We start from the raw sequence: 13,741 nt of genomic DNA on the forward strand, positions 1-13,741 counted from the left end.
AATGTAATCCTAACATGATTCTGTCTGATATTTCATTGTACATTTTTAATAATATTCATGTGAAAGAAAATAACAAATGCTTTGTGCTATCCCGAGATTTTCAATATGAATCTTTCTGGGTTTAGCAGTTAGCAAACATTAACACATCAGAATGAAACGTTTGCCATGTCATTGCTGCCTCTAGGGGGTCTCTCAGATCAAAACAATAACAAAAGACAAAGTTTGACGACGTTGTGAAGCAGCGTGGGATCATGGGAGTTGTTGTCTCCACCACTGTCGTCATTGCAGTCATCTTCTCCCGGTTAGGATTCCTTCAGTGTTCTCACTCTAAAGGTGCCAATCTTCTGGCTGATGGTCTTGTTTGTTTATGTAGGTCATGCTGTCTCACGTCACTAGCTAGCTTTCTATAATGGACAACCCAAGACAGGTGTTCAGTTACAGTGTCAATGTTAGAAATGAGTTAGAGGCATTTATTGTGTCGGTGGATTTTGTGAAGTTTTCCTCCCAATTATTGGCCCAGGATAAGGATGTAGCATGTTGATCAAACCCAAAATGTATCTGTGCTTTTGGCAGTTATTTTGAATTTAGGACAGGGTCTATGCCATCCTAATTTAGGATTCCTAATTTAGTAAATTATTTAATTAGGACGGTTCTATAATGGCTAAATTAAGATTTTCCTAAAGCAGTTAGGATACATGTTTCTGTAATCCCCAAAAATCTAAATGTCATCCTAAACTGACAGAAGATTTCAGATTTAGGAAGTTTCTGTAATGATGCCTCCAGGACTGCAGGCCAGTGATATTATGGTACACCAAACTGGGGAAATCGATTTCTTTATGGAGCTGGCTTTGTGCACAGCGACCTTGTCACAGTGAAACAGGAAAATACCCTCCTTCATTATCATTGTATACTTCCTCAGATTGAAGCTGGTTTGGCTTTTTGAGTTGCAGGAACTAATGACTCCTCGCTTACACAGATGATTGTTTGCTTTTCTCTCGTTGTTCGGCCGTGACAAAAAGTCCATGTCTTCTTCAAATATCACTGCAGTTACGCTGAAACTGATACAAATGTTTCCTCCCACCCCACAGAGACATATGTCCAAAGATGAAAATTATGTGCAAGACAGGAAGCATATCCCTTATGCAGGTGCACACACCATAAACAATTTACATAGATAAATGACTTAGTGAGGTAACCAATTATTATAAATCTTTTTTTTTTAAAATAATTGCCAATTTGGCTTGATATGATAAATTATTATTGTTATATATCCCCTAATTGGAACATGACCTTTTGTTGTTTACTGAAAGGCACTAAAGAGCTGGTCAGGTGCACATGTTGTTTCATTATTTTCTATGTTTATGTGTTACACTAGTGGTTCCCAACCTGGGGGTCGGGACACCCAGTAGGGTTCGCCAAAGCTTTTCAGGGGGTTGCGAGGCTTTCTTGATTTCAAGGGGTGAAAGAAAACCTTAAAAATATACACAGTAAGCCTATATCTCAGCATTTCATTCATTTCTGTGAAGAAAACCAAATTATAGCCTACTGTTATTATTCATATTTTATTATTTATAAATTAGAAAACTTTGAAGACCGGAACACAAGCTATAGTTTGCCTTGTCCTGCATTAGAAAAAGTATGGAGGAATAATGGCCAAGTGGGAGGAAAAAAACACTGAATTAGTCAAAAAGAGGAAGCCTATTAAGTATGTATGATTGTTAGAAATGATATAAATACATAATACAGACAGAGAATTGTATAAAATGTCCCTAAAATATCAAGAAAACTTGTCTCTGGTCGATATTCCACAGAAAATAATCTGCTCACGATTCATCCAAATCACTTGTTTTACACAAACTTCCTGCAGTTATTGTGTTCACTACTTGGGTTAATTTATTGTTGTGTGCTGATGTTGTTTTGCATCGAATATAATATGAAATATGGTCACGTAGTCAGTCATCTGTTTCACTTAATGATAGAAAAGGGGGTCCCTTAAGGAAAATGGTTTGGAGCCACTGTGTTACACTGGTGACACTTCCAAAGGAAGTTTTAAAAAATATATAGATTAAAAACTTTGTAATATAATGACAACATCTGCAGCAGCTCCTGAGGTTTCTCTAAAAGACAGCAGTCCCCGGACTGACTCACACTGCAGCTGACTAATCGACTCACTGGCAACACCTGTCAGCATCTGATCACAAACATCAAACACATAAAAGAAGCAAATGGATAATGTCTTAATTTAAGACAAATGAGCTCTGTTTACACAAGTCAAACATCCGCACGGAGAAAACATCATGGGTAAGAGAAGACTTTATTTTTTACTACCAGTGAATAAATGTCAGATACAGCAAGTAGACACTGTTTGGAGACAATCATTGGATTATTTTCCTGCAACCATTTATAGAGGTCAACTTTTGTTAATTCACTTAGAAATTAAAATATTATGTTTCCTCTAATCTGATGCTAGTTAACAAACACTTATTTCCGAGCGATTTGTGTCGCGACCCCATAATTCAAACAGGAAAATAAGCGAGACATTCACCTTCTTTTAATCTGAAGGTTGTCTCATCCATCTCCGGGGGGGAAAAAAAGCCCTCCGATGAGCCGTTCTCTAAATTCCACTATATCTTCAGCTGGGCCCTTAAACCTGAATTACATCCAGTCTGGCTCATACAGAGGTGCTGCTGTGCCAAGCACCATATACCTGTAATTGAATTCTGATTCAATCATAGCGCAATACATCATCATCATTATAGCTGCCTCCGAGGCCCAAATGAGTTCAAGGGCTCGCCTCAGACAAGGTTCATGTTCATCCTTTTTTTATTATTTTTCGACTATCAATGCCTCAGAACACACTCTATGACTGCTTTAGTCCGTCTATTAAATATAAAGTTTTTTGACATCTCAAACCTTCATTTAATTACATTCTGCCCTCAGTTAATTAGGTTTACAATGTTAAAAAATCTTCTAAAAAAAAAAACTCATTATAGGCAAACAGAGAGAATCCAAGGCTTATTTGAAACGATTAGAAAATATCATTAATCATAAAGTAAAAATAAACAAAGACTAATTTGAATTCCCTGAATGGTTCCACTCTCTGCCTCACATATTTTCTGTATTTGTCCTCTCTTGTCTCGGTTTGCCCTTGAGGAAATCTTAAGTCCGTTTGAACTGCTTTGTGAAATCTAATAGACGTTCTGAGTGCGCGCAAGGACAGCAAAAAGGCTGATTTCTGTTTACTAAAAACATACATAAACTAAAATCAAGATTGAGTCTTTCCTTTTCACATAACTGATCTGCATTAGTTTAGCCTCTTTAAGCCAAAGCCCAAATGGAAATATAATTGTATATATGCATTTGACCTATGAAAAGATAAGGATTTATTTTCATTTCTTTCATTGAGCTGTAAATCACATAGGGTCAGCGGAGGTGAGTGAGTTTTTAAAGAAATATTTTAATAGTTTAGGTTCATTTTATTTCTCTCTGTGTGATGAGCAGATTTGATATATGTCTCATGTTTATGTTCTAAAAAGCTGTAGTCATGTTAGTTCCACTTAAAGATTAGAGGCAGAGCCAAACAGCTAACTCGTCTCTGTCAAAAGTAACAACAGGCTACAGACTAAAAGCTCTAAATCCTTATTTTTTGGGGTATTTGGGGTTTCAGTTGTGTTTTGAGACCTGAATGTTTTTCCTTGGATGGCGAACAGATGAAATAGTCGTCCAATTTTTACTAATACTTCACTCAAACTGCCTACAGTTACCATGTAGCTGTCTCACCCTATAGTCTGTGGGCCAGTAATTAAGCTGTTGATTCATAATGACCCTGAAGTGGAGCTAGATAAGGAGCGAGCTAGATAAACTACACCAGTCACCTGTGCAGTGTTTCTGATGCTGGATGTGATTGGTGACAACAGGTTTTAGTCTCTGTACAGGCAATGTCAATGTGATGGACGTGAAGACCTCAGGACGTTGTGCACAATCACTGCACCTGGCTGTTAGTGAAGAAACTGTTTCAGCACATAATTCCCCCGAAAAACTAGAAAAACTAAGATACCGTCGTTAGATAAACATGGTAAAAATATCTGCTAAGCACCAGCCCTGCTAGCATTGTTACTGCGAGGATGTTAGCATGCTGAGCTAAAGGTTAAAGGGTCGCGGTCCCTTACCCTACAGAGCTGTTAGCATGGTTGTAGACCTTTAGTCTTGTTATATTTCTGTTTTATGGATGGGTGAGACGGGTTACATCAGTCGGTCATTCAGCTAACCAGCGCTGATCCATAAAGCCGTTTAGAGGTGTTGATTGACTTTTTCCAAAAATGTTATGAACTATTCCTTTCAGGTGAAACTGAAGAGAAAAGCTTATATAACTCTGTAATTAATCATATATATTGACTCCAGCGCTGCCTTCAAGTGTCTTAAAACGACAGATTCTTCGACATTTGTGCTGAAACTGGTGAAGAGGCAGAATGAATCTTTTCATTAACATTTAATAATTGCTTTTTTTAATGGATTCAAGCCTTTTGCAGTGTCTGTATTCATTCTCACAGATGATTTCCTTTAGAACAGATGTGTGGTGGTTTCTGTTTGGCAGGTATACGGAGTCTGTGGCCTACATATTGATCACCGAGCTTGTGAATCACAGCCAATTCTGTTTGTCCATAGTTAATGTCAGTGGATCTGTGTGCAGCTTCAGCACACCTTCACACTAACATAGTTCCATTTTCTCCGTGGAGCAGCTACACTAATTAGAATGATTGTTACCCAGTTTAATTGGCTCTGTCAGTGGCAGTCTCAGGAGTCACAGGATGCTCGCAGAGGTAATTGCATATGAGAGAGAGAAAAAGAGTTGATGATGAACTCTGACAAAAACTTACCAAAAAACCTGCGCTACCCAGGCAGAATAATGGGCTTCCTATCTTTTTTCAATTACAGAAACTGAATAAGGGCGGTAATGAAGAATTAGTGCAAAGTCCAAAAAGGTGTTTACAGCAGGAAAGTCATAGAAAGGAAGTAAGTTTTCAGACTCCACAGGGAACAGTTTTAATCATGAAAACCAGCTATATACACGGAGCATGTTTATTCGATTGGTTTCTTCATATTAAATCTAAAACAATATTTAGCCTTATCTGAAAGACAATCTGTGATCCAGAAGTAAATTTCAAAACAAACGACTGGAATCTGCAATGATCCCGGTCATTTGATACACGGACTAACGTTAGAAACCAAAATGTTTTTTGTAATGCAGGTCTGAGCATTTCAGTGAGGATGAGCTGAATAAATGTCTTGTTTTGTCCAACCAATGCTCCAAAACCCAAAGATATCACATACAATTATAAAACACAATATCTGTATATTGTAGTATATTGTTTTACATGAAACTGCCTCAAAGTATATAAAGTAGTTAAATTAGCTTAATCCTGATCAGCTACAACATTAATAATAATTTATTCTTTGTGATTATCTATAACTTCTGCATCACCACAATCTTAAAATTCCTTAATATTTCTGTCAGCACATACTATGGAATATGTTTACATTAACATGTACTTTGTATATAGGCTGTTCTTATCTTATTATATCTCTTAGACTATTATATTTTTATTTGTTTTATTTTTATTTTTACTTACTGTGTTATATGCATCTACCTATACATACATTTCTATACTATATATTTCAATATAAGTATTATTTCTATTCAACTTTGAGTGAGTAGAACAACTGTAACAAACTAATTTCCTCCCAGGGATCAATAAAGTGTTTCTGATTGTGATCTGATAAAAATCGACTTACATGTTAAAGCATTACTACATAACATTAATTCAACAATATGTAAAACAAAAACTGACATTGATGGTAGGCCTTCATCCCCATTACAATCTAAAAGTTTGTATTTGTGTGTATTTGGCCAAAAATTTCTTATGTGACTTCTGAAGTAGCTACTGAGAACTAGTCTCTTCCATCTCCAAAGCGAGGAAATCAAATAGTTTGAACTTGAGGCCCTCTGGTTCCTCTGAAGTGCATTTAAATTCTTTCCAGGACTTCGATTTGTTTTCACATTATTTATCACTGTGACAACAATCTCTCCGCAGTGTCTACCACCTGGAAAACATCCCTGATAGAACAGAGACGTGACGTGTGGAGTGCTCTTGTGGACTCAAACCGAGGCCTCCTGGCAATGTTTTAGATGCACTTAAATGAACTGGACTGAAGCCAGGAGCTGAGAGGTAAACACACGCATTAATATTTTGACATTACGGTGTCAGTGCAAACGGCAGGCTTTTATACAAGGAATAAACATCTTAAAGCAAAACCTAACAGTGTTTTTTTAAAAGCATTATTCTAATGAAATATCACCAACACTTAATTCAGCTAGCTTTATTATGGCACTTTGTACATGTCACGTTACAAACTCAACATTCAGGGTTTCTTGGTTCATACAACACATGAAGAGAACATTGCATGTTTATTTAAAAAAAAAAAAAAAGAACAGAAGGGATCTGGAAGCTGCTTAAGTTTCACCACACACACACGCGCAAGAAAATACCTGTGTAGGAGTGATAGTTTATCCGAAATGTTGTCAAGCCATAGAGCTCAATAGTTTCGTGTCATTGTTTTCACATTGGTCAAGTCATATAATACACACATGCCGATATGTACCTTGATGGAGTCTTGGACTCTGTAATCACTTCTCCTCTCCGAAAGCAATTTCAGTAAAAGTGATGGAGGGTAATGACTTCTCTTAAAGGTCCAGTGTAACATTTACGAGGCTCTATTTGCAGAAATTGAATATAATAATCATCAGTATGTTTATATCAATGAATAATCACCTGAAAATAAAAATGGAGCCTGTTTCTACACTTGGGAGGGTGAGGTGAGTTGGATGCAACCGCTGGATGCCACTAAATCCTACACACTGGTCCTTTTTAAATGTAATTAAAACCCTATATTAAACTAGCTAGTCGTCCCCCCCCATCACTTTTATTACTGTGTTAGAGAGAAAAGGATGACCAAGAACTCTTTCACTGTACATGTGGGGCATCTGGGTATTTTCTAAGACAGATTTCTAAAAATGTGAACACGTCCTTTGCATTATGCAAGAATGTGAAGCAATTCATGTTTTTACCCCAATTAATTGTATTGCCAATATGCAAAAGTATTGTAATTAGGGGGAATATTGAGTGGAATATTAGCAAATTTACCCAGACTCCTGGGATTGATCTGGGTGGTAGATTGGCGGGCTTGCCGTTTAATTTTAGCTTGCTTGCTAATGTTTTATGTAGCAAAATACAACTGGCTAGCCTGCCAAATTACTTCACCAGCTCACTTGATCCATTATTTATTACGACAAACCGTGTTGATATGTAAAATAATTGTTTTATACTAGCCAAGAGCGAAGCAATGTAGGGGGTGGCCAACTAACTGTAATCTAAGCTAAAATGAGTTTGGCCAGCTGGCTGTGGCATTGGCTGATGGTGATTTGCAAACGACAAGCCAGTTAGTATCGTAGAGTCAAAATGTAGGAACATTAGATAGTAACGTTGTTCTAAATATATTTGTACTTTATTTTCCAGCATATAGTGTTCAGTCCCGTGTCACCTCTCTGATTTGGCCGATGTCTTTCTTTAAAGGCCCAGTGTGTAACATTTAGGAGGATCTATTGGCAGAAATGGAATATCATAAGAATAGTTGTCTTTGTTACCTTAGAAACCCGTTTATATCTACAAATGTCAGGAAATAGTGTGAAATGTCTGTTACAATCTTCTTAAAACCCATAAGCATGTCTTCAAATTGCTTGTTTTATCCAAAACTTCCAGTTTACCATCACAAGACAAACAAAAGAACAAAACCATCATAATTGAAAAGCTGTAACCAGCTTTTTCTGCTTAATGAATAAAATATAAATCAATTATAAAAATATTTGCTGATAGTTGCTGATTCAGTTTCAATTTATCGACTCATTGTTTCAATCCTAATGTGAAATCTGTGCATATTGGGATATCTCCAACCCACGAGACATCAATAAAGCAAAACCCTGATTATCAGAAAAAACAGACATCTAGTACACACCTCTTCCTTTGCAGTCAAAAATACAGATATGTGCAAGGAAACTGTACAAAACCCATAACTGCACATAAAAGGAGCATCTCAGTTGGTGTATGTAAACATACACTGTGACATCCATCCACACATACTCTGTGCACAGCATAATTCTACACACAAACAGATCTGGGTTCCCAGGGATCGACGGTAAACAGGTTGCATTGAAGTGCTACGATATCTTTCGTTGGCACACGAGGAGTTACATTTACAGTATTCACATCTGAGGTTAAATAATCACTTGTCATGCGTTTCCTAAAAACAAACAGTTTTGTAAAAAATAAAGGTCTCACATTCCATTTGGATATAGGTTTGTTTCGTTTCTGTCCATGTGTTGAAATTAGATTCATGGTTTAGCAAAAAGAACAGTTTCAAATGGCATTCACTTAACTATATATATCAATTTCTCCCGTTGAAGTATGATTGGTTCTTATACTGTACAGGATGCATGAGCAGGAAGAATTAACAGGAAGCATTCTGCGATTGGCATCGAGTTAAATAAAACTGTAAAACAAAACAAAAATAAACATGCTACTAAAGGTACTCCAACAAGAGTCACAATAAAGCTGACTGACTGAGCAATCCTCTGAGTCGGATCCCAAACCTGACACACTCTAGTGAACAATGCAGCTAGAAAGAGTGACAGCGTGAGGAATAAAACGCTTCTTAAAACTAAAAACTTTCATCTGTCTCTCGTCTTTTGAAGTCAATAAATAAATTAAAACCAAACCTGAATAAATATGAGGAAGTGACCGTAAGACTGTGATTTTTGGGCATTTAAACGGCCTCGGGCCAAGAGAGCTGTCGATCTGCTGCAACACCCCAGATAAAGAGGTATTCCTCTGACATCATCCTCTCCCTTTGGTGCCTCAGTTTATGGCTGTCTGACCAGCCCTGCAGCAGTCTCATAGAGGGAGTTCAGCAGACCCCCAGGCTGGCCAGCAGGCCTTTGTGGGGGAAGGGGGATCAGCTCAGTAGGAGAGGACTGGTGCAGGATTTGGGTGGGTTGGCTGTAAAGTTCTTCTGGAGGATGATGGGTGGGGGTAAGCTTAGGTCCGCACCCAGCTGACAGGCACCCAGAAGGACTCCCGCTCCAGCCTCTCCAAGATGCCTCGCAGTTCTGCACAGGCACTGGCCGAGTCCTCCTTGATCAAGACCCGGTCCACCAGGTGTCCATACTGCTGATCAATCTGAATGGCAGACTGACGCATCTCCTGGAGGTCTTCGTCCTGTTGCAGAAAGCAAAATGAAATAATTTATACCGAAAGAGAGAGACAGGATCACACTGACCACCTTACTCACCAGGTTTAGCCCTAGCTGTGTACCGATACAGACGCAGGAACCTCTGAGGGATCTTCAATGAAATTGAAGTAGCAAATCACTGTTTTTTTTAAAGATTCTTTTTGGGGGTTTTATAGCAGCTGAAGAGAGACAGGAAAGTGGGGACACAGACAGGTGGGAAGACATGCAGCAAAGGGCAGCAGGTTGGAAACAAACCCAGGCCGCTGCAATAAGGAGTCAGCCTTATTGCAACGGGGCACAGGCTCTACCGGGGGAGCTGCCAAGGCGCCCTGCAAATCACAGCCTTTGAGTAATAAGTTGTGATACCTGTTTTAATGGACAACTTTAAAATAATCTCTGTTCACCTTTTAAATACATCATTTTGGCTGTTCACATTACAGACACAAGTGGCCCAAATCCGATTTTTTTTCATGACAGTCACACTGGAGCATCACAGCATCGTGAACTGTTCACACTGGAATCAGATATGGGCCACATTTAAAAAAAACGTGAACAGCCAAACAAAGTTGCAGTGTGAATTTAGCCTTTGTCTGTACTGTAGTTTGGGCTAAAGATGCCATCTAAACCTCTGAATTGGGACACAGCTATTATACTGCCAAGAGAAAACTCAGGACTTACTGTAACCCGGCCATGCTCTCCCCCTCCTGGTGAGGTGGCAGCGCTGCGGCGACGTCTGCTCTCGGGAACACGAGGTTTGACAAATATTACATAGGGCTTGAACTCCGCTGTCCGCAGTCTCTTTAGAGCCTGGAGTGGTGGAGGTTTTACATGCAACAGAGCAAATGGAGGTCAGAAATCCGACATGATAGGGGAAAGCCAGCAGTGATGCATCAGACACTGCACACAGTGAGCAGATCTGAAGTGACTGCGTGCCCTCATCCACTAAGGCACTCAGCAAACTGCTGCTGTTTGCAGGATCTGTAGTTCATGACATGTTATGATCCCCTTACCTCAGGCTGCACGTCCACTATACACATCTTATTCTTGGCCTGTACAGAGCGGATAGCTTCTATACTTGTGCCATACTGGTTCTCCTTATATTCCCCGTGCTCTATGAACCTGGGGGGGGAGACAACAAGACTTTAAGTTCAGCTGGAGAATCATATATGTACAAAAGCAATGCAGCATCAGCATAAACGTACTTGTTGTTTAAAGCGTCTGCATCAAATTGCTGTTTGGTGACAAAGTGGTACTCCACACCTTCCTTCTCATGAGGTTTCTTGGGTCTTGTGGTATCTGTGGGAACACAAAAGAGGAATTTACTTATCTGTGTATGTAATATCAGGGCATTGATAAATACAGAGTGTTTAAATGGGTAACTCACGTGGTACAGCCACTGCAAAACGATGTGGGTTTTCAGCAATCACCCGCTGTTTGAGTTCATTGATTCGTGCTCCAAGAGAACCTTTGCGATTGTGTTTTTAAAGGAGAGAAATAAACAATGGTAAACTTCACATGCATCATCGTGGTGACATAGAAATGGGTCATCTGTATGTTGCAACACATGCTTTTATCCACTAGGTGTCACTAGCATCACAGGAGAACGTTTGTGGCTTTCAGTGGGTCAGTCTCACCGATCAGGACCACCAGACGGGGCCTCTCATGGGGCCTCTGCTGGTAGCGGGTCACCTCTTCATAAGTCAGGTAGTCGGGGTCTCCAGGATCAGAACCTTCTCCGGAGGATCCTTGCCTGTCTTTACGACTGAGCCGGAAACTCCTCCGTAAACCAGCTACAGCGAGGCCGGAGATGGGAGGGAAAAAGGAGCAGAAAGAAAGTAGGTCTTGGGTCAGATATCATGAACCATAAAATTATTTACACAAGATTACATAACATGAGTTCACTTTCATGATGCAGATATAGTTTTGCATTTAAAGACAGTTATTAGACAAGTGCAGTGAGCAAACATTGAATAAATTCAAGACCAACCCGTTGATAACCATGCATTAAAAAACCTGTGTAAATATTGGATGAAAATAGCTCACACTTAATCTGAAGTTTAAGTACTTGATTGTGTGAGATATTAGCTGAACTTAGAGCCAATCATGCTTCAACTGATTACATGCAGCTGACACTTTATACATCAGGTGAAACTCTTAAAGCCTGAGACTGAGGCAGACTCAATTATAAGCCAAAAAAAAAAAATATGTTTGAATTTATTTAAAAAATTGACTCTTTCAGCAGTTCAAAACAGATTCCAGTTACCTAAAATACACATAATTGTCCAACATTAAGGTCCAAACAAGGCATGCTGCTTTGAACGAGGCTACAGTGCTGAGGCAGGACAGACAGGACAGCCTGGCCCTGAGAAACACCACGTCAAATAGCAGTGAGTGACTGCAAATCAGGGTCTCCCATGGCCAGGACTGTCTGTATCCCCCATCAGTGGTGTGTACCTGAGGGAATGAGCCGGGCACTGTACCTGAATAAAATTCCCAGGAAAACACCTGGCCACAGGAGGGCGCCACTGCTTTACACTTAGGAGAGACTATAACTGGCGTTAGAGCATCACACAACCCAGCCTCACACCTCCACACAGGGTGAACGAGCAGCAAACGTGCCTGGTTGAGTGTGCAATGCGTCCAACGCAGCAGGGCCCTCATGGGGGGGGGCAGGGAGGGGGTTTTGGGGAAGCAGTGCACTGGCCACAGCACAGCAGCAGGGGCAGGGGCAGTTAGTTAGATGCAGGGAGGGAGGGAGGGAGGGAGGTTTAGGAGGATCCAAACACTGCAAGGTGGAGGGGGCGGGCGGAGGGATGGAGAGGGGAGGGGTGTTTTTACAGCTCCAAGCAGAGTGCATGATAGGAAGCACACATACTGTTTCAATGTGTTTGGTGTTACAGAGAGAGGGTGTTTAGATCGCTCCTTGTACTCAACATCATTCCAGCTGCTCACAGGATGTGGGGAAGTAAATGGGGGTCAGGTTGGGCTGAAGAAGGGTGAGGGAGGGGAGGTCAGTGGAAGGCTAGAGAGTATTCCCTCCACCCCAATTTGAATTCAGTAAAGCCTGTTAGTGCAACATAAAATACCCGTCTACATATTTAAATAATAATATATAATAAGTCCCAACAGCAGTTATTGTAAGATTTTACAGGTCTATACTGTCCTAATCATTTATGGGACTTTTTCCTGGAAAGAAACATAATTTGGTACCAAATTAGGAATATTCTCTTTAGGAATAACTCAATTTAAGCCCATGTATACCTACCAATTATTTGGAATTTATTGTACTGAAGACTGTCTCTCTTTGCCCTATAAGTAGCACAAAAGGACATTTCAGGAAATATCCTTAGAAATAATTAGGAAATTATAGACTCCAGCAGCAACATCTTTGCTTCGTTTTACATCTAATACAGTCTGAGTTTGTTTTGCTTCTGTATACTGCGATATCCGACACTTTGAACTATCTGTTGACTCTAATTATGCAGTGGAGGCTCTAAAGAGGCAGATCTGTTACTAGCACCTGCAGAAGTGTGAGACGATACTTCCTACACATCTTTTTTACATTTCTTTCCTTTCACGTTTGATACAAAACAAGTTTGGGGTTTTTCTTCCTACACCTGCACACTTTCCCTTTGCTCAGATAGATCATCATCATCCGTCTTCCTCCTCCGGCATTGTCTTTGACCCCATCTCTTGACCCTTCGAAACCTTCCCCTTATACCTCGACCCCCGGCTCAAGACAGGTTAGATCTACAAGCAGGCATTTTGACCCCTACCCCAAAGCACCCAGGGAACCAGCGCACAGCCAGGCTGCAGCAGGCAAAGAGCAAATAGGGAAAAGGTGGTGGAGAAAGATGTGCACGCTCTCACCTATGTACTGTCCATTGAAATAGCCCTCACAGTCACAGTCCTCTGTAGGGAGGCAAGCAGGGAAAAGAGGGGGTAAGCACAGGGTAAGAGACCTGGAAGAGTTAAGGAGTAGGGGGCAGGTGGAAGAGTTAAAGAGGGGGGGCGGGCCATGGGCGCTGGAGGGAGGGCAGGCGACAGGCAGCAGGCAGGCAGACAGGCGAGAGTGGAGGAGCGGCCGAAAGATAATGAAGGCAACGGCCTCTAACGAAGGCTTGATGGAGAGATTTGACATTACGAGATGAGAAAGGAGAAGAGAGGAGAGAAGAGGAGAAGAGAAAGGTGGCTCTCCTTCATTTGGAAAGGAGCGAGCTGTGAGTCGAGTCTCTGTGACCCACACACACGTAAACAAGCCTCAACTCCCCAAAGACGCACAGCTGAGGTACAAACTGCCTCACATACAGAAAGCCACACACCCACAATCGAAAACAAAAAGAAATGTTGATGGCTACGTCTAAATTCTGTCCTTTCATCAAATCTAATGTGTGACGTT

The 13,741-nt window shown here is 40.4% G+C and overlaps 1 protein-coding gene across 4 annotated transcripts in view; it reads right to left on the reverse strand.

Moving 5' to 3' along the window:
• Window positions 1–6,362: 6,362 nt before the first annotated feature.
• LOC127356264 (MAGUK p55 subfamily member 3-like) overlaps window positions 6,363–13,741 on the reverse strand; it is a 29,644-nt gene continuing 22,265 nt past the window's right edge. For 2 of the 4 annotated variants that reach the window (XM_051387888.1, XM_051387889.1), the window contains exons 13-20: window positions 13,213–13,254; window positions 11,823–11,888; window positions 10,977–11,132; window positions 10,727–10,807; window positions 10,545–10,638; window positions 10,353–10,461; window positions 10,021–10,149; window positions 6,363–9,329 (exon numbers count right to left, since the gene is read on the reverse strand). In XM_051387888.1, the coding sequence (XP_051243848.1) occupies window positions 9,150–9,329; window positions 10,021–10,149; window positions 10,353–10,461; window positions 10,545–10,638; window positions 10,727–10,807; window positions 10,977–11,132; window positions 11,823–11,888; window positions 13,213–13,254 (857 nt within the window). In that variant the 3' untranslated portion in view covers window positions 6,363–9,149. The remainder of the gene's footprint in view (window positions 9,330–10,020; window positions 10,150–10,352; window positions 10,462–10,544; window positions 10,639–10,726; window positions 10,808–10,976; window positions 11,133–11,822; window positions 11,889–13,212; window positions 13,255–13,741) is intronic. The other 2 variants (XM_051387890.1, XM_051387891.1) reach the window with 2 other exon arrangements.

Source organism: Dicentrarchus labrax, unplaced genomic scaffold (assembly GCF_905237075.1).
Source record: "Dicentrarchus labrax unplaced genomic scaffold, dlabrax2021, whole genome shotgun sequence".
Lineage (NCBI taxonomy): Eukaryota > Metazoa > Chordata > Actinopteri > Moronidae > Dicentrarchus > Dicentrarchus labrax.